The sequence below is a fragment of the Talpa europaea genome, assembly GCF_964194135.1.
Source record: "Talpa europaea genome assembly, chromosome: 9".
Lineage (NCBI taxonomy): Eukaryota > Metazoa > Chordata > Mammalia > Eulipotyphla > Talpidae > Talpa > Talpa europaea.
Genome location: NC_140076.1, coordinates 19,914,359 through 19,933,274, shown reverse-complemented (window position 1 = coordinate 19,933,274; position 18,916 = coordinate 19,914,359). Strand labels below are relative to the sequence as shown.

Sequence of the window (18,916 nt, the reverse complement as noted above, 5' to 3'; positions counted from 1 at the left end):
TCAAATGAGGCTAAGAGATGGGTCTCTATAGTTAATTACAGAAGCTTCAGTGGCTCTTAACATTGATCCTGAATGAAGTCAGAAACTTGGAAAGGTAACTATTGGCATCACACACCTGCACCTGGGAATATACAGGACTTAATGGCAGTGGCAGCATGCTCATTGGCAGTGAAGGAGAAAGTGTAAATTAATATTTTAGAACTGTGGTGTCAGCTGAAGGTTGTATTTTATGACTCTGAAGTTATAACCATGAAATATGATGCCTTGTTCAAAGTGTGAGAAAATCTCCAAACAACTTTTACAGCATCTTCAATCAAAGCTGGATGGTGCAGGAAAAAGGGTGTCAGAGGAGCCCGGGAGGCAGGGACGACTCAAACCTCCCAGGTGCCATCTTCAGTGCAGACTGGAAGCTCTGGCCTGAGGGTCACGAGGTCCCAAGTCCTCAATGCCCCCAGTGTCTAGAGGTCATTGACTACAGTTGGAGAGTTTGAAAATCTCAGGATGACTTAAGAAACTGCTATCTAGAAGAGAGGTGTGATGTCATGGAGGAGACTCTGGGCCTGGTGCCAGAGAGACTCAACTAGAACCCTGTCTCAGCCACCTACTGTGTGACCTTAGGAAAATCACTTAACCTCTCTAAGCTTTGCTTTCCTGTTTCATTTTTTTTAACAAATATTTATTGAGTGCCTGCTATCTACCAGGAAATGTGGTAGAAACAGGAACAGAACAAACCAGGGCTCTGACCTCATGGAGTTTACTGTCCAGACATTAAGCAAATGTCATTACTGATCAATTAGTAATGGGAGATAATTAATTACAGGTAAGGATGTTAATGCTCGAAAAGCATACAATGGGGGAAGGAGGATTCTGTTTCTGGAAAGATCCCTGAGGAAGTGCTCTTGGACTGGGTCCTAAAGACTGAGTAGGGGCCAGTCAGTCCCAGTGATGTAGGGGAAAAGGTTCCAGAAAAATATAGAATGTTCAGAGGTTTTCAAGCAGGGAGGTGCTTGGTGCATCAGAGGAGCAGAAGGAGTACAGTGGGGGTGTGGGTGGTAGGTGGGAGAGACACGTCTGCGGAGGCTCCATAGGCCCTGGTAAGCCATAGGGTAGTGTCCTTTCTCCTGAGTGACTGCAGGAATTATTGAAAGGTGCTTACAGAGAGGAATGGCATCATCAGGTCTGTGTTTTCCAGGGTCACTTGGGCCCCCAAAGAACGGGCACTTTGGGCCTCCCTGCTCACCTAGGGGTTATGTCTCAGCACTATCACTGCTTCAACCCTTGGCCAGGGAGCTGACCCACATGGTGCAATAGACCTTTCTTGTCTTGCCTGCTGCTCCCCTCAGCAGTGTGTTTGAGTTGACCCGCCTGTTCTGCTCCCCACTCTGTCTCTGGTGAATCCCCTCACCTCTGGCCTGCACCTCAGTTCTTCTATGCAAAAGTAAAAAGAATAAAAGAATGGGCAGGCTGGTGCAGGAGCGAGGGCTTCCTGGCTGGGGCTGCCTTGGAGCTCACTTGGCTTAGAGTAGAATGGACACAGTGAGGGGAGGCTGAATGCAGAGCCACTTAGGACAAACAGGCTTTGTCATGGGCCGGGTGGGGGTGGACCAGGCTCTCTGTCTGAAGTCCACACTGCTGCAGGGTATAGGTGGGAGTGTTGTTAGTAACAGCTTGCGTGAATGAGGCTGGCATTGGACGTGGGTCTAGAAGCACAAGAAGAGTCACTCTAGACCTGGGCATCCTGGCAGAGGGAGCAGTGTGAGCCCAGGACAGGAGGTCTGAACGTGCACAGCAGCGGGACAGAGCTGGCCCGGGACAGGAGATTACAGAGATCTGGCCAGACTGGGATGGGCTTTTTAAGTCCTACCCCAGAGAATTGTGTTGAGGTTTTTTTTGTTGGTTTTTATCACCTCTGAGTTTAACTAAAACCTAATTGGAAGAAATCTATTCACCGCGGTTGTGACCATGGCAATGAACGACGGCTGATTTCTCCTTCCTTCCCGGTCATCATGGTGCAGTATAGTAGTTAAGAATGTGCTCTGAAGGGCAGAGTTTAAACCATAGCTAACTGGTTGTGTGTTCCCAGACAGGTTATTTAACCTCCCTGAGCGTAGGTTTCCTTCTGTGCTCAATGGAAGTAATAATAGCTAAGATTCTCAGGACAGGGCCTGGCATGTGGGAAGGCCAAGAAATATTTGGTATCATGATTATTAGGACAATTGAGACTAGGATCTTGTTCCATCCTGTGCATATACCATGTCCTAGGACCCTCTCCACAGGCCCTGGGTGAGGCCCAGGGTGAGTGCCAGGGCTTTGAAATCTGATCCACTCACGTGAGTCTCTTATCTCTGTGCCCACAGCGGACGATGCGTGTGGCGGGACCCTGCGGGGTCAGAGTGGCATCATCTCCAGCCCACACTTCCCCTCGGAGTACCATAACAATGCCGACTGCACGTGGACCATCCTGGCCGAGCTGGGAGACACCATCGCCCTGGTCTTTATTGACTTCCAGCTGGAGGACGGTTATGACTTTCTGGAAGTCACAGGGACCGAAGGCTCCTCCCTGTGGTGAGTACACCATCCCCAGCCCCTCCTCTGTCCCTGCGACTGTGGCTTCCTGGGAGGCAGCCTCCTTGGCCCTTGGGCCTGCAGCCAAAGGCCTCTCTGCAATTTCCTCCACCTGCTGTTTTTTGAATCTCATCCTACTAAGAAATCCCTGCACACTTTTAGTGCTGGGATAAATTTTTACAGTGTTTTATGTATCCGATTTGAAACTTGTGCTTGCTGAAGAATTTCATAGTGGGTCTTGGTCAAGTATTTGCATGCAAACTAAAAATGTTCTGGTCTGAAAACTGACACAGGGTTTCAGTGAAACAATTTGAAATATGGTTCCATTTCTGGAAGATGTATTCATAGCATCCGATAAAGGGAACTGACCTATGAGTGGCAATTGCTTTTCCCACTCCCGGAGCCTGGGGAGAGGAAAGGGGCGTGTCTCAGTTTCTGCAGGGACCTCAGTTCCTGACCTTCTTCCTGTCATTTGGCTTTACTAAAAAGCGTTGGGCTTTTCTCTGTTGTACGACCCCCCGTGGGAACCCTCCATGCTGAGGGGTTCCGGAGGAGTGGGGTGACTGAAACCGGCCTTCGTTGCTTGTTGTCTCCCAGACTTGGACCCGTGAGAAGTGCCCAGGCTGAGGGTGGCTGGAAGAAGTGTGCAGCTTCATGCCTGGAGGCCTGGAGGGCGTGGTGTGCTGTTCAGAACACTCCGTGTTGTCTTGTGGCCATGTTACCAGGGTGACAGTGTGGGGGGCCAGTATCGGGGCATCAGAAGCCAATAGAAGGAGGTGACCAGATGGGTCTCTGCAGCCTTCATCGCCACAACCATACCAGGGGAAAGCAGGGCATGAGGCCTGGGGTGAGGAGGAGGATCTGAATGAAACAGAAGGTGGGCAGCAGCCAGAGTCCAGAAAATACAGTGCCCAGGAAGGACAGAGTGGGGGAAAGAGAGGAAACAGGAGGCAGGGCACAGTTATTATGCCCTTCTCTCTCCCTGGGGCTATGTGGTAGAAGCCCCAGCTGAGTGAGACTGGTCCTTTGAAGAGCTCATTGTTTGGTGAGAAAATCAGACAAATCCTTCCACACTTGGTGGAAGCCAAGTATGACTGTTTGAAAGGGACTCCTCCCAAATACACACCATGAGACTTGGGGCCCATTTTAGCCTGGAGAATTAAAATTTCCTGGTGCAGTGACAGGTGAGCTAACCTAGGAGTCAGAAGACCATGGTGTCAAGCTTGCGTGAACTTGGCCGGTCACTTACCACCCTGGAGGGGGCAGAGAGAGATACACCTATGAGCCAAAGACACCGGCTGCTGTGTGGAACTGGTGTCCTCTGAACCTGTCTAGGGTCTTTTGGGGCTAGGAGTTGGCTTGAAAGTCTGGCTGAGTCTCTACTGAATTAGAATCCCAATGACCAACCTAAAGGCCCTTCATCCCTGGCCTCTTTTTGTAAAATACCTGTTTTTCTGATTCTAAATGTAACAAATATACCTTTTATGGGAAATATTAAAAGGCACAGCGAAATGTTCATAACAAGTATTAAAATTTTGATGCAATTCCCTTTGACCTTGTTTTGCTTTGCCTAAAACAAGCTAATTGACTGTTTACATGTATCTTAATATTATAAAATCAGTTCACGCATTTTTAACTTAGTGTTAACATCATGCTCTTTCTTTCCTGTATCATAGATGCTGCCCAAATATAATAGGTGTGATAATAGGATCATTCAGTGAGCATTTATTATCACTTTGCATCAGGCTGGTTCTATATACTCTCACCGCCACAAGTTCATATCGTCTTCATAAAAACTCAATGAAATAGGTACCATCGTTGTCCTGGTGAGAAAATTAGGCCCAGAGAGGTTGTGTCACTTGGTTGAAGTCACACAGCTACTAAGGAACAGAGCTAGGATTCAAGCCTAACTTAGCCGGTTTTGAAAGCCCATCTTCTTAGGACAGCACCCTAGGTCAGGGTGTCTGTGAGGGACAGTCCTGCCTCTGTGGCATTTCCTGTCTGACCATGGCATCATTTACTCAGATCTCTTGCTAGGTTGTTCCTCTAAACACCTGCCACCATGGAGCTCCCTGCCAGTTTCCTCTCCTCCAGCCCCAAGGCCTCTCCGACTCACTTGTTTATCCGTGGGCCAAATGGTCTCCCACAGCTTCTGCCCCCCAGGTGTGAGTCTACACGTTGTCCAAACTTCTGGAGTGAAACAAATCTGAAAGAGTATTCCTTTTCCTATTAAGTCACTCAGTGGGGAAGGAATTAAGCCGAGGAAATCGTTAGGGGAGTCATTCAGAACTCTTTGCCATAAGATTAAATTATAATTATTTACAGGGTTGGTGTCACCACTGCCAGGCAGGATGCGTTTGTTGGTCTAATTTATATTTGCATAGCAATTATGGAAAAACAAACTTGAAGGCTCAGGATGGAAGTATAGAAAACCTGCTCTCTCCCCTGCCCCTCTCCTTTATGGATCCCTGGATTCTTGTGAAGACTTGGTGCTGCTGGCGGGTGAGCAGACTGCTCGCGTCCGCATACATTAAGATTTCCGGATGTTCTCTTGAGTTCTGCGCCAAGGCCCAGAAAGACAGAAGATTCTGTTAGAAAAGATGGATTGAATAACTTTGTCACCAGACCAGCCCCCCTCAGCCCGATCCCTGACACCCTGCAAAACAGGAGGATGAGTTAGCAATGTACCAGCCGCTGTCCACTGCTCCACCCACCAGGAGTCAGAGGGATGGGCAATGTGGTCCCACTCCCAGGTGGGGCAAAGGGGGGGCTCTTGAGACCCCCTGGCTACGACTGAATAGGGCTCCACAGACACCGGTGCGAGAAGTCAGGGTTTATTGATTAGCGGAAGAACAAGGAAAGGGTACTCCAGGGAGCCCCCTCCAGGTGTGAGAGACCCAGGGAGGTGTTGGGGCCACGGGTCCATACAGATTTTAGGACTGAGTTTGAGAACAGAGGAATTAAACTATATTGGCTGAGAAAGCAAGGAGAGAAGACATGGTCAAAGTCCATTGTTGCTAATTGTGAGCCCCGAGCAGGCGGTTCGCTGGCCATCCGGGGCTCGCGATCACCCAGGAGAGCATCTCAGAAGGCTGTGTCCACAGCTCCACTTTGAGCTGGCATGGCCTCGAGGTCTGTGGCTATTTCCTCTGGGTCTGCAGCTCCCTTTTAGCCATAGCAGCCAACGTGATATGCTATGGGAAGAGAGTTCTGAAATGGTCAAATACAAGGAGCCAAGGAAATGTGTGGCAGCTGTCCAGCCTGGAGCTACCAGGTTTTTAGTCTCTTGTTGACCAACCATGGGAACAGCAAAATTCTTGCAAATGTTTGTCCTTGATTCCTGTCCCTCTCCCCGTCCTGGGACCGAGACTTCCTGTCTCACCTTTGCTTACTGAGAAGACAGTGACACTATTGAGAGAAGAAAATCCTCTGCTCCCTTTCCTGGACAGCGGGTTCCCACTGATTCGGAAGGGGGGTGGTATGGAATGCCCCTGACTCAACTTCCATACTCTTCTCCTTCCCCCCAAAGGAAAAAAACAGGAGTGTTTTAACTGGAGGTTCGTTCCAGTTGTTTAGATTTCATGGGTTAGTAACATTTTCAAACAGTTGGGGGAACACAGGGTCAAGAATTTTTTATTTTGCCAAGTAAGTATATTAGAAAAAGAACGGCTCACTCTTCAAAACATTATTTCATAACATGAGGTCAATTCAAAGCCCCAAATGTGGCAGGATGCAATCAGTTGGCTGCCTTGCACAGACAGGGTGAAAGATGGGGAGGCGCACCCTCATGTGGCAGCGTGCACCCCAACTCCCCTGGAGGCCCGTGCTGTGTGTCCGGCTCTCAGTGGGCTGCTCCTTGCTGTTTGCCTGAGAATCTGACAATGCGTGTTTTGAACAAGAAAAGGCTGTTACTATGGTGAGCACTGAACCCTGTAACTCTGACATGGTGAGAGATTCCCAAGTATATCAGACTTACTCTCCCTAAAGGTAATTGCTTTTCTTTCTCTTTATATCCTTTTTTTTTTTTTTTTTGTGATTGACCATGAGCAAAAGCTGGGTTTGAATTGATGGAGGTTACAATCCAGACGGTGGGTTTGGATTATTCTCTCAACACACACACACACACACACACACACACACACTCTCCGCACACACACACACACACACCCCACTCCACACACACCACTCCACACACAAACACACACACCACTCCACACACACACACACCACTCCACACACAAACACACACACCACTCCACACACACACACACCACTCCACACACACACACCACTCCACACATGCACCGCACCAAATGTCCTGTGTGTCTGTCTCTCTCTCTCTCTCCCTCCCTCCCTCCCTCCCTCTCTCCTTGTATGTGTGTGTATGTGTCTTTCTCTCTCTTTCTCACACACGCATACACCCCCCCCAATCACAGCTGACACATACCCCCTCTAAGTCAACACCACATATACATCACCAAATGATGAACCTCCCCCTCATACACACATACTTCCATGTCTAGTTCACTGAACTCAACTTAGGAGCTGGATTTCTCTCTCAGTGACCTTTCTTGCTTGTGATCTGACCCGGTCTGTTGGCTGGAGCCACCATGCAGCCCCTTTCCTTTCCCTCACATTCTAGGAAATACCCTCCCGTGGCTAAGTTTCCTCGCGAAGCTCCTGGGCTTTTCAGGCTCTGGGATGGGTGGAAGCGGATCGGTTCTGGTCTCTGTAGGGCAGCAGGATCATGTTCCTGTGACAAGTAGGAGTTTTGCCAGCCCGTGAAGAGCCGCCTCTCCACTGAGGAGATCTGCAAGCTGACAGGCACTAGATTCCCCTCAACCTGGAGTCTCCCCTCAACCTGGAGTCTCCCGCCTCCTCCCTCTGCCTCTCTCTCCATTTGAGTCTCTCCAGGCTCTTTCTCTGGGCTCCACGGAAGGAGAAAAAAACAGGCATTCCCTCTAAGGATAGGGGAGAGGTCTGGCCAATCCCCCCAAGAGGGAGCCTTGAGTCTATATCTTGGCATTAATTAGGGAGAGAGCAGGCTTGGGAGTCAGAGCGACTTGGACTGGAAACCCAGACTCACCTCTTAGTGTCTTGGGATATTTACTAATCTCTCTGAACCTCAGTTTCCACATTTGAAAAATGGAGCTCATCATACCAATATTCAGAGCATGTTGAAAGTTTAAACGTGTCAACTGCTGGAGAGGGTGGAAGGGCATTATTCCAGGCTCACAGCAGGTACCATGCTCTTGGGATGGAGACAAATATCAGAGTTCTCTCTCTGGCAGAAAGAGGTAGGAGGAGGTATCTCTAGTAACTCAGGGCAGGGCAGCGCCCTTTGTAGGGGTCCCACCAGGGCATCTTCTGGGCCTGTGGGGACAGTGGTGTCTCACTGGGCAGAAAGGCACCTCCTGGTCATGCTGACTGGTCCCATTCCCAGGGGCATTGCCGGAACCCCAGGCAGACCGGGAGACCGCTCTGGCGGCAGGGTGCCCGGCAAAGGTCAGATGGGAGTGGGGATGTCATTGAAACTGCCCTCGGTGAGCACACAGAGGCAGTGTCATTCTCTGCCCGGGCCCAGCCTGCATGGACCACTGAACTGCCTTGTTTGAAAAGCAGAAGTGGGTCCTGCTCACTCAGCTATCACTGTGCGTGGCTGGGGCGGGGGACTCCCGGGGAGCCAGGCACGGCAGAGTCAGGGAGGGGGCCAGAACACATGGAGAAGACATCAAGGGAGACCACTGAAGATGGTGAGGGAAGGACATCTCTGGGGCCTCTCGCCGTAAGTGCGGTCACAGAGTTCAGGGGGCCTTCCACTCTCTCCTTTGCTCCTGCCCTTTCTCTGCTTCTCTCTGTCCTCTGCAGCGACAATTTTTTCCTATAACAGGGAACGCAGGCGGAGCCGCCTTTGTCCTGGAGGTCAGTAAAAGTGCCAGCTGTTGGGATTTCTGTGTCAACCCTGGAACACAACAGCCGCCCCCTCTCCCCCCACTTTTTCTCGGCCATCACCTCTGTAGTCAGTCTCCGCTCCTCCTTGCCCCCTTCACTCCACTTCAACTTCCACTCTTTGTTTCACTCTGATCACTTGATATCTGCCTGCCCATTTTCTATCCCCACATCCCTGGAGTGAAGCCCCCCGTGGACCCATGACAAACTTGCTGCCACCAAATATTTAAAGTTGGACAAGAAGAGAAGGCACACCCGGCTTTGCTCCAGGGGGTAGGGGGAAGCTGTCCTAGGGTGGAGAGCAAGGCCTGAGCTGGGGCTGCAATTGTGACAGGCCTTGAAGGTCAGGTACGCCTTGATATGGCAGGTGAGCGGGCAGGAAGGGCATTATGCTAGAGCTGCTGCCTGGGCTTCCTGGCCAAAGTGGGCACCCCCTGATCCCTGAGACACACGTCCAGAAAATGGCCCCAGATATTGTCTAGGAGAGATTGTCCCCACCCTGGGCCAGCACCATCTCCATCAGCCTAGGCAGCCTTGCACCTGCAGAAGAATAGGATAAAGTCTGCTCTCCTGCCCCGATTTCCCTGGGCCTCCAATTTCATCATTCAATTTCCTTGGCTTGCCCCTTTTTATCTTGTAAGAGCTTAGAAGGTTTTTCTTTGTTCCCCTTCATTTGTTTTCTTTTGTTTTTTAAGGTGGGATATATAGCCCCATCTACTTTACACATACACAGTCTGAAAATTTTGCAGGCGACCCTCTTTCTCTTCTTGAAAGACCTTGTTTTAATTATTAAGCATTTTACACATGAAATTTGAGCCAACTAGACCCATTTGATCTCGGTGACTTTTAACTAGATATTTCATTCAAGAGCCATTAGATTCAGATATAATTAGAATGGGAACAGCATGCCAGTGGGGATTTGTTAATAATAACTGTTCACTTCTTTATTCATTCACATATACTATATCAAATCATTGGTTTAGATCATTTATGTTCTTTGTGACTTTTACTTATTTTTGGTAATCATTTATTGTGAGCCTTCTATGAACTAGACTCTCCCAAATATTAGGGAGACAATGACAGCGTCCACATTCCTCAGGAGTTCTTTATTCACTCCACAAATGTTTATGTAACAGCCATGCGCTGTGCTAGACCCCAGAGCTCACAGTCAGGGTGAAGAGGAAGGATAGGATTAAATGCTTTATAATATCATCTGTTAGGTACTTTTCTAAGAAGTATAAAGAAGTTCCCGTAGGGACTGAAAAGAGAAATGTAATAGCAGGGATTCTTTTGGTTTAAGAAATAGAAACCTCTCGCAGACTCAAGTTAAAAAGGGAATGTGTTCACTTCTGTAACTTGGAAGTCCAGGTATTGGCTTCAGGCACTGCTGGATCAAGGAATGCAGATACCTTCAGAATCTGTTTCTCTTCCCTCCAAGACTTTGATCTTCTATCTGTTGCTTTCATGCTTAGGTAAGTTTTCCCCATGAGGTGGGGAAGGAAACCACCATCATCTCCCTTCATCCTTCTGGTTTAGTAACACCGTAAAAGGAAGCATGTCTTTCCTCATGGGTCCCACAAAAGCCCCCAGTTGAATATTAACTAGGCTGTATTGATTCAGGTGCCGAACCCTCATAGCCATTGTAGCCAGAGAATGTTCTTGCCAGGCCCAACCTCATGATTGGGAACACAGGAACAAAGGATGTTCACCCAAAAACTCGGTCATTCTGTCAAATGGAGGGGCAGATGGGAGAACTCAGATAAATTTGTTCCAGGAGGGTGATTCTTGAGTTGAACTGAGGGGTTTGCCACCAAAGTGGAGCAGCAAAGAGTGCTGGTGTTTGGAGCATTACAAGTGGGATGCAGGATATGAGGCTGAAATGGGCATAGAAAGAGGACAAGTGTGGGCCGTGAAGAACCGTGCTCATCAGCTAGGAGAGGGTGTCACGGGCTGTGGAAAGCTACTGAAGTGTTTTAAACAGAGAAATGACGCCATCATTCTGAATTTTAATTGGGTCCAACAAGAAGGCTCAGAAACCAAACATAAAACTTTTTGTGACTGCTCAGACAAGAGATGATTAGACCTTGAACTATGGCAGCTGAGAAGGAATGGAGAAAAGGGGGTGTTCTAAAAAATATCTCAGACATACAATCAGCTGGATTCTGGGGTTCATTGGGAAGGTGGAAAGAAAGCAGGAGAGGAGTCTGGGATTCCCTGGTTTCTGGGTAGGTCACTGTGGGAGATGCATTTACTGGTGGTCTACCGCGGAAGGAACAGGACTGGGGTAGCGTAAGGATTAGTGATGTTCTCTGGCCTCCCCAGCACAAAGAAAGGGCAGTTGATGCCACAATTGGGTAGGACAGGAATCTGTCTCCAGGGACACAGGTGCCCTTTGTTATTAATACACAATCTTTGGGCTAAGACTGATAAGACTCGTGGAGATGTCAGGGGAAATCAATAGGTATGCCTGAAAAAAGTTTGGTGTTCAGGTAAACACCCTGGCAGGGCCCTGAGAAGTCATCTTCAGGATCAGCACCAGCATCCTCTTCACCAGTAATATCTCCATCGTCACGGTCAGCCTTACCATCACCACCTTTACTACCAACATCTCTCCACCATCATTCCCTTATTCAAATAAACTAGGCCCAGTGGACATTGGGAATACAATGCTGGAGGAGACAGATAAAGCCTCTGCCTTTGTGGAACTTCTGGTCTGCTTGGGGGAGATAGACATTAATAAAAATCATCAAAAATAAATTTAAACTACAACTGTGATAAGTGCCATGACAGAAATGAAGAGGATGGGAAAATAGCAGGGGCCCCATGAAATTCCAGGGGTCAGGAGAAGCTTCTCTGAAAAGGTAGAATTTATGTTAAGATCTAAAGATTGAGAAGGACCTCCATGGGTAGAATTTGGAGTACTGCATTCTAGGCAGAAGGAATTGGACCCATGAAGGCCTATCATCACAATGCCCTATTTGTCTCCTTGAACTTTATACATGGAAATGGCATAGGTCCAGTGCCTGCCCTCTAAGATTTCAGTCATTTTTAGAGGTGTCAAGTTGGCAGAGATGCTCAGGAAACAGGTGAGATAGCGCATGACTGAAGCTGCAGAACCCAGTGGCTTCTGGAGTTGCTAAGGGGATGGGCCTATTCTGTTCTAGCCCAGACTCACAGCCTCCTGCCTTCCTCTGGGTTTGTGATATCCTTGCTTCCTCCTCCTTCCCTCCGACATCACAATGCTTTAAGTCACCCCAAGAAGTTGTTCTCTTCTGATGGTGCCCATGAAATTGCATCTGTTGTATCCATTAGGAGCCAGGCTATAAATAACTAGCCCTTTAAAATCTCATCTCCTGTACCACTCGGAGTTGGAAATAGCATTACAAGCTCCACAGACAAGCAGTGGGAAAGGATTAGTGCCCTAGCATGCTGCTGGCACGAACCAGTCTGGAGCGTGAGGACCAGGGCTCCTGCACTCTCTGCAGAGGATCAACATGACTTCCTTGCTTCCATTGTGAGAATCTGATCTTGAAAGAGAACAAGAGCCACAGCTGGAAGAGCAGGAAGTGAGCTGGGGCTGTCCTTGTAGGAACAGGAGCTCTGCTAGAGTTTACGATTTGGCAAACTTCTGTGCCTGGGAAGCTGAGGTCAGGCAGCTGGCCTGCCTCCCGCGAGTCTGACTGCATGCAACAGGACTGCACTAAGTACCTCATCTGTGAGGGGGCTCGTGCCAGGACCGTGGAGGGCATGAGACAACAACATGTTGTCCTCGACCTCTCTTGAGGAGCTGCCAGACGCCTGATGGTGCTGCTAAGACAGATGGAAGGAGCCCTTCCAGAGGCCCCTCATTCCAGCAAGACCTGCCTTCCAGAATGATGTTTTATCATTCAGAATGTTCAAAGCCCAGTCTGGTCTCCATTCATACTTGCCCCATGACTGTTCCACTCAGTCTTGGCTTCCCCTGTCTAGCCCAGGTTTCACTCTGGCTTTTCCTATTTCTTGATCCTACAGCCTCTTCTGGCTTCCAGAGACTGACCACAGGCCTTCGTTCTAACCCCAACTTTATACTTCTTTTAATTCCAGCTCCTTCTCATCCAGTGACTAGTGTGTGGCATATACAGACTCACCACGGAAGCAGAATTCACACCCAAAACTAATATTTGACAATCTGATGAAATGGCAAATAAGCACTGTTGCATTCAAGAGATTTTGTTATCTGGCATAGGAAAGGGCTATTTTGAACCAAATGGGGTGGCTTCATGGAGGAGAAATCTAGTGTCTCTGGGTATGTGTCATCCAAGTTCTTGAGAGAATGGTCTACACTGGCTGCCTCTAAGTCTTCTAGCCCCATTGGTTCCTCACCTACTTTACCACATTTTATACCCAGCATTTCCTGGAACCATTTATATCAAGGTGATCATCAGAGGTCACCCCCCATGCCAAATACTACCACTCTGAATGCTACCTGCCAAAGAGAATTTTGAAGTCTCCTCTTACTGGACACATCTACATTCCTTTACATTGTTGGTTATTTTCTCTTTTGGAACCCTCCCCTTTCTCTTTGCCTTTGTTCTACTCGCTCTCCGATTCTTCTTGGATCTCTCTCCATTCCTTCTGTGTTTCTTTAGATGGCCCCAAGACTCTGCTCTTGCTTTACTGCTCTGCCCACTCCACACATTCTTCATGGGTGATTTTATCCACTCTTCAGATAATGCCTATTTGTTTATTGTCCTCAAATTTGCTCACTAGCCTGACCTTCTCATTGAGCATAAACTATAGATCCAACTACCTGTTGAATATCACCACCTTGAGGTCCCAACATCACTCATAATTGACCACTAATGGTCAGGGTTATTTCCAGTCTTAGTTTATGATCTCTCCCACTACCTAGTTATCAAAAAGCCTGGGAATCATCTCTCTCACCAGCCACGTTCATTTGATTGTTAAGTTCTCCCAATGTAGCTCCTTTAACATATCTTTCCATCTTTACTACCACTCTCCCAGTTCAGCCCATCATCTTTCCTTCTTTGTGAATTATAATAGCCTCCTCACTGATCTCCCAGCTTCTTGGAACTCTAATTCATCCTTCCCACTGCTACCAGATTGGTGTAATTAAAATGCAGCTCTGACGTGTTAAGCTCCAGGCAAAAAGCTTTCAATCATCTTCCATTGTCTACAGAATGAAATTCTAGCCCTTGATAAGTCACAAGACTCTTGTTAATCTAATCCTTGCCTACCACCCAGCTTCATCTCTTGCCACTTGTCTTGATTAACCCTAAGATTCAGTGGTGTAACACCACAAAGGTTTAATTTCTTGCTCATGCTTCCCATAGGTCATGGGTCAGTGGGAGTGGCTCTGAGCCAGGTAGTCACACAGGTAGGTATCTAGACTCAAGGAGGTTCCATCATCAAAGCTGCCTATCTGCAATAGGTGACCTACTCCAATGCCATGACAAAGTAAGAGAGTGAATTACCTAACATGGGCTTTTCACTGCCCCAGACTAGATACCTTTTTTTTTAAAAGATTCATTTATTTATGCATACAAGAACTGAGGAGCAGACCAGAGGTACAGGGGGTGAGAAGATTCACCAGAGACAGAGTGGGGAGCAGAACAGGCAGATCTACTGAAATACACTGCTGAGGGGAGCAGTAGGTGAGACAGGAGAGGTCTGCTGCGCCATGTGGTTTAGCTCCCTGGCTAACCAGGCATCGAACTCGTGATGCAGGGATCAAATTCGTGCTTCAGCAGCTGGTGATAGCTTGATGGTGCTGTCTTTAGCTCCTGTGCCACCAGGGTGGCCCCCCAGACCAGATTTGACACAAATCACCTCCTGATCACATTTCAGAAATATTCATGTGGTGCAGCCTAGCGCAAGGGAGGCAGGAATATGACGAACAGCTGAGATGGCTGGTGAGCTGGTGTCTGCCAAGCTTCTCATCTCAGTAGACAAGATGTCCTGGCTCCTACGAAAGGTCAGCCTCTCCCTTACTCTCCAGATCTCATCTCCACTCCCGCCCCACTTCCCATACTAAATTAATCTCCTTTTCCTTGCATTCATTGTTTTCTTCTCTCTAGAACATTGCTAACAGCGTAGAGACACTTTCGAATATTTGCCATCAAAAATCAGAATAAAAACAGCATGTACCGATTTCCTCCAGTACTCAGCCTCATTCAGCCACTGCCAATTGCCCAGGCAGGTTTCTTTCCCAGTTTCTGCCCCACTTGTCACTACATCTGACCTTGTTAAGATTGTCATTGACCTTCAGGAGGCCAAATCTAGCATTTCTTCTTCATCTTCATCTGATTGGCCTCTTGGCCACATGCGACACTGCTCATCTGTCCTTGAACTGTTTCCTTCTCTTGGCTAACATGAAACCATGGAGCTGGCTACCTGTGCCCTTCCTTCTCGGTCCCTTAGCTGCCTTCTCCTCTCTGTCCAAGCTTTGCACGTGGACTGCCTGTAGAGTCCCGGGACCCTCTTCTTTCTTACCTACTCTCTTAGGTAACCCAAACAGATCCCAGGTCGAACTGCAATGTCATCTATATGCCTGTGGTTCTCAATTGAAATGTTCCACTGTGATGGATCTTCTAGGCTCCAAATGTATATTAACAGGAATCTCAAAATGAATATTTCCCAGCAGACTTAAAAAGCATTGTATTAAAAGGCCTCCCTGGTGGTGCAGGCAGTTGAGTGCTGCACTGTGAAGCTGTCCGCAGCCTCTGCAGCGGGGATTCGATCCTGGCCAGCGAGAATCTCACATGGCGAGCAGACCTCTCACACTTAACCATTTTTAAGTGTGCATCTCAGTAGTGTAAGGAATCCACATGCTGTACAGCCAACACATCTATCTATTGCCAGGACTTTTTTCACCCGTGCCAACTGCAACTCCCTAACCATTAAACAGCGACTCCCCATTGCCTCCCATCCTCTGGTGACCATGATTTACCTTCTATCTCAAGGAATTTGACTACTGTTCCTCCTGTGAGTGGAATGAAATTATATTTCTTGGTATTTGTTTGACCTATTTCACTTAGGGTAATGTTTTCAGGTTCATCCACATGATAGAAGGTTCAGTGTTCCATTCCCAGTAGGCTGAATAGTATCCCATTGTGTGGACACAGCACATTCTGTTTATCCATTCACCTGTCTGTGAACACCTAGTTGTTTCTCATCTCTTCCCCATTCCTAATCTGTTCCTCTCCCAGCCTCCTCCACCTCTGTCTGCTCCCAAGAGGAGGCTGCTTCTGCCCATTCTCAACTACCAACATCCCTGACTGCTTAATGGCCTTATCTCTCAGCTTCTACCATTCTCCACACAGCCTCTGGAGGGACTGATGTTTATACATCAAAGCCATGAAGACTTGCCAGTGGCTTCCCATCACCCCAGAATCAAATCCTACAAGAGACTACCCTATTGGATCACTGCCCACCTCTTTGACTTCCCTCTTATCACTCAGCCCCACTCGCCAGGGCCCAGCTACCCTCACCTTCCTCCTGTCCCCTCAGGTGGGCTAAGTTAAGATCTCCTGCCAGGGTCTCTGCACTAGTGTTCCCAGCACTTAAGATCTTTCCCCTTCAAAGTTTTCAAATCCTCTTTTTCAACAACAACAAAAAAATTTCTTTAAGTCTGGCTTTTTGAAATGCAAAGTTCAAATTAAATTTCCCCTCCTTCCAGCCTCTGTGGGAAGCAGTGGAGAGGTTCCTCAAAAGACTAAAAATGAATCTACCATACTATTAATTCTACTCCTAGGCCTCTACCCAGAGGACCCAAAAACACTAATTCAAAAGGAAACCTGCACTCCTATGTTTATTGCAGCACTATTTACAGTAGCCCAGATATGGAAACCACCTAAATGTCCACAAACAGATGAGTGGATCAAGAAGATGTGGTATGTATACTACTAAGCGATCAAAAAATATAAACTCATGCCATTTGCAGCAACATGGATGGAGCTGGAAGGGATTATGCTAAGTGAAATAAGCCAGAAGAAGAAAGATAAATACCGGATGGTGTCACTTATATGTGGAATATAGAGAAACCAAACAAAAGGTCAGACAAAGACAAACTCTAAAACCAATCCTTGAAAACTGACCATAGGTCTGAAGCACCCAAGAGGGAAGAGGCAGAGACAAGGGGTTGGGGGGTGGGGGAGGGCAAGAAGTGGGAGAGAGGACAGCAGCAGATGGGATGGAGGACTCTGGGTACTTTGGTTCTGGGAGAGCCACAATGGCACACCCAAGGGGAGAAAGCCTATATTGCCAAAATATTAACAAAGATTAATAAATACTTCATTAATAAATAAAAACAAAAATATATTTCCCCTCCTTAGAAAACCTTTTGCTGTCCATGCAATCTAACCTCTCAGTTTCTACCAGAGCCTCTTACTTTGTTTTAGGTATTGTCGATACCTGATGTTTTCTTACTTAGGTATTTGTCTTTTTTGTGTACCTTTCCCCTCCCATGCCACTGCTTGTAGAACCTTGATAAACCCCAAATGCAGGGTTTGGTGCTTAGTAGGTGTCCTAGGTTATAGTTTGTCTGGAGGAGAGGCCTCACCCATCACAATGTCCTGTGGCGAATTGCAAAGGTTAACATGGAGCCTCTCCACCAAGTATTTTAAGTAATAACCTTCCTGGGGGACATTTGCAAATTAGCCCTGACTCTTGCTGATTACTCATCCTAAACTCAGTCTGATTAATAATTAATCAGCAAACTGCTTGGCCAGGGCAGGCTGATCAGTGCTAGGAAGGATCTTAAATTATGCAAGTCACTTGGCCAGTCTTAAAAAAAAAAAAAAAAAAAAAAAACCACACAGAAAAAAAAACAAAAAAACTCAGCAGTCAACAGAACAGGAGAGGTCTGATTGCGACATGAATGAGGTACGGTTTGTCAGGTGTTTTTTTTTCCTCATCTTTTTTACCCCTTTTGTCTAAGAAATCAGCTAGGCTCAAACCTGCGACCACAGAGAGAGACTATGGAGCACAGAAATAGAAATGTGTTAAATATCACTTTCTTTTCTCTTCTCTTGAAGAGTTTTGGTCTGGGAGACAGAGGTTAAAATTAGCCAGTTTGTTAAGCAAATGCCTGTCTGGCACCTGATGTCAATTTCTGCCACCATGTCAGTTTTAGCTAACCCTTTAAGCAGCCACACTGGCCTAGCAATAATGAGGTGAGAGATTTGATGGGCATAACTCACTCTGCCCGCCCCATGGTTGGGGCAGAATCAACTTGCCAGCAACCTGTCCCACCAGGAGTCTTTAGAGTACTCCCAGCCTCCTGCCTGCAAGCCCCACGGACACAGGAGAAAAGGCAATCAGACGGTGATGAACAGGCTTCCCACTGCAGGGCACAAACTCGGTGACCACTGGGGACCCTTTGAATCCTCTCTGCAGCCACCATCCTCAAAGGCTGGTCCTTCATGTAGTTTCATCATTCTTCTCCAGATTCCTTTTCTGGTCACTGGAGATGTGACCAAGGGGGAGACTCCAAGAAAGCAGAGGGATCCATTGACATTGATCACTAGCCAGAGACAAAGTGCAAGGGATATAGGATTGAGTGTGGTTTGTGCAACCCTGAGGCCCATTAGAACCAGTAGGGATGCAAGGTAACAGTCCAGACCTACTAGGCCTGATGCCCACCCCACGGGAATAGGCATCAGTATTTTTTAAATTCCCATAGGACCCCCATGTGCACCCAGGTGGTAGGAACTGATGGAGCATAGTAGACTCTGGGGAAAGAGATGTTGAAGAACTCCAAAGAGTGAAGTCAGAAGTGGGCTTCCCAGGACTCGATCATCTTTCCCAGAAATAAAGTCATGTCTGTCTGTCTTGTGACAGGCAGGGGAGGTGCCAGACCCAGCAGCTTCCCGGAACTCCAAAGCTGGATCCATTTCTGTGATATCCCCAATTTCAGAAACAACACTTGACAGCTCAACCCTTGTTCTCAAATTAGGATGGACCGACCAACTCCCAGCTTCAAAACACTTGTCTGAAAAGTCTGGGTCCTACCCCAGACTACTAAATGCAAAACTTCTGAGGACTGGAAGCAAATTCAGTATTTATAATCATTCTCCTAGGAGTTCTGAAGCAGACTGAAGTTTGACAGCCACACTGGGCCTGAACAGAATTCTTTCCAGAGCAATAACACAGAGGGGGTGGATTTTTGGCCATTCTGAAGCGATTCATCTTCTTATGAATGGATTCATTATTGAATTTCTTGGCATGGTAATTTCCGGATTATATTTGACTTAGATGCTTGGTTAGAGTTTATGCACAAGTTGAGGCAAGCATCTATTATACAAAACCAAGCACACTGACTCCTTAGAGACTCCACCTAACAAATGTTTTTGCCTGCCTACTCTGTGCCAGTTTCTGTGATAAGCCCAAGAACATGAACGTG

The 18,916-nt window shown here is 47.5% G+C and overlaps 1 protein-coding gene across 1 annotated transcript in view; it reads left to right on the top strand.

The window, feature by feature from the left end:
* The window catches only part of CSMD2 (CUB and Sushi multiple domains 2), a gene marked incomplete at both ends in the record, with an annotated part of 507,564 nt that overhangs the window by 186,151 nt on the left and 302,497 nt on the right, over positions 1 to 18,916 (top strand). Inside the window, 1 exon segment of the mRNA XM_084243387.1 lies at positions 2,358 to 2,565. Within this exon segment, the coding sequence (XP_084099513.1) occupies positions 2,358 to 2,565 (208 nt within the window).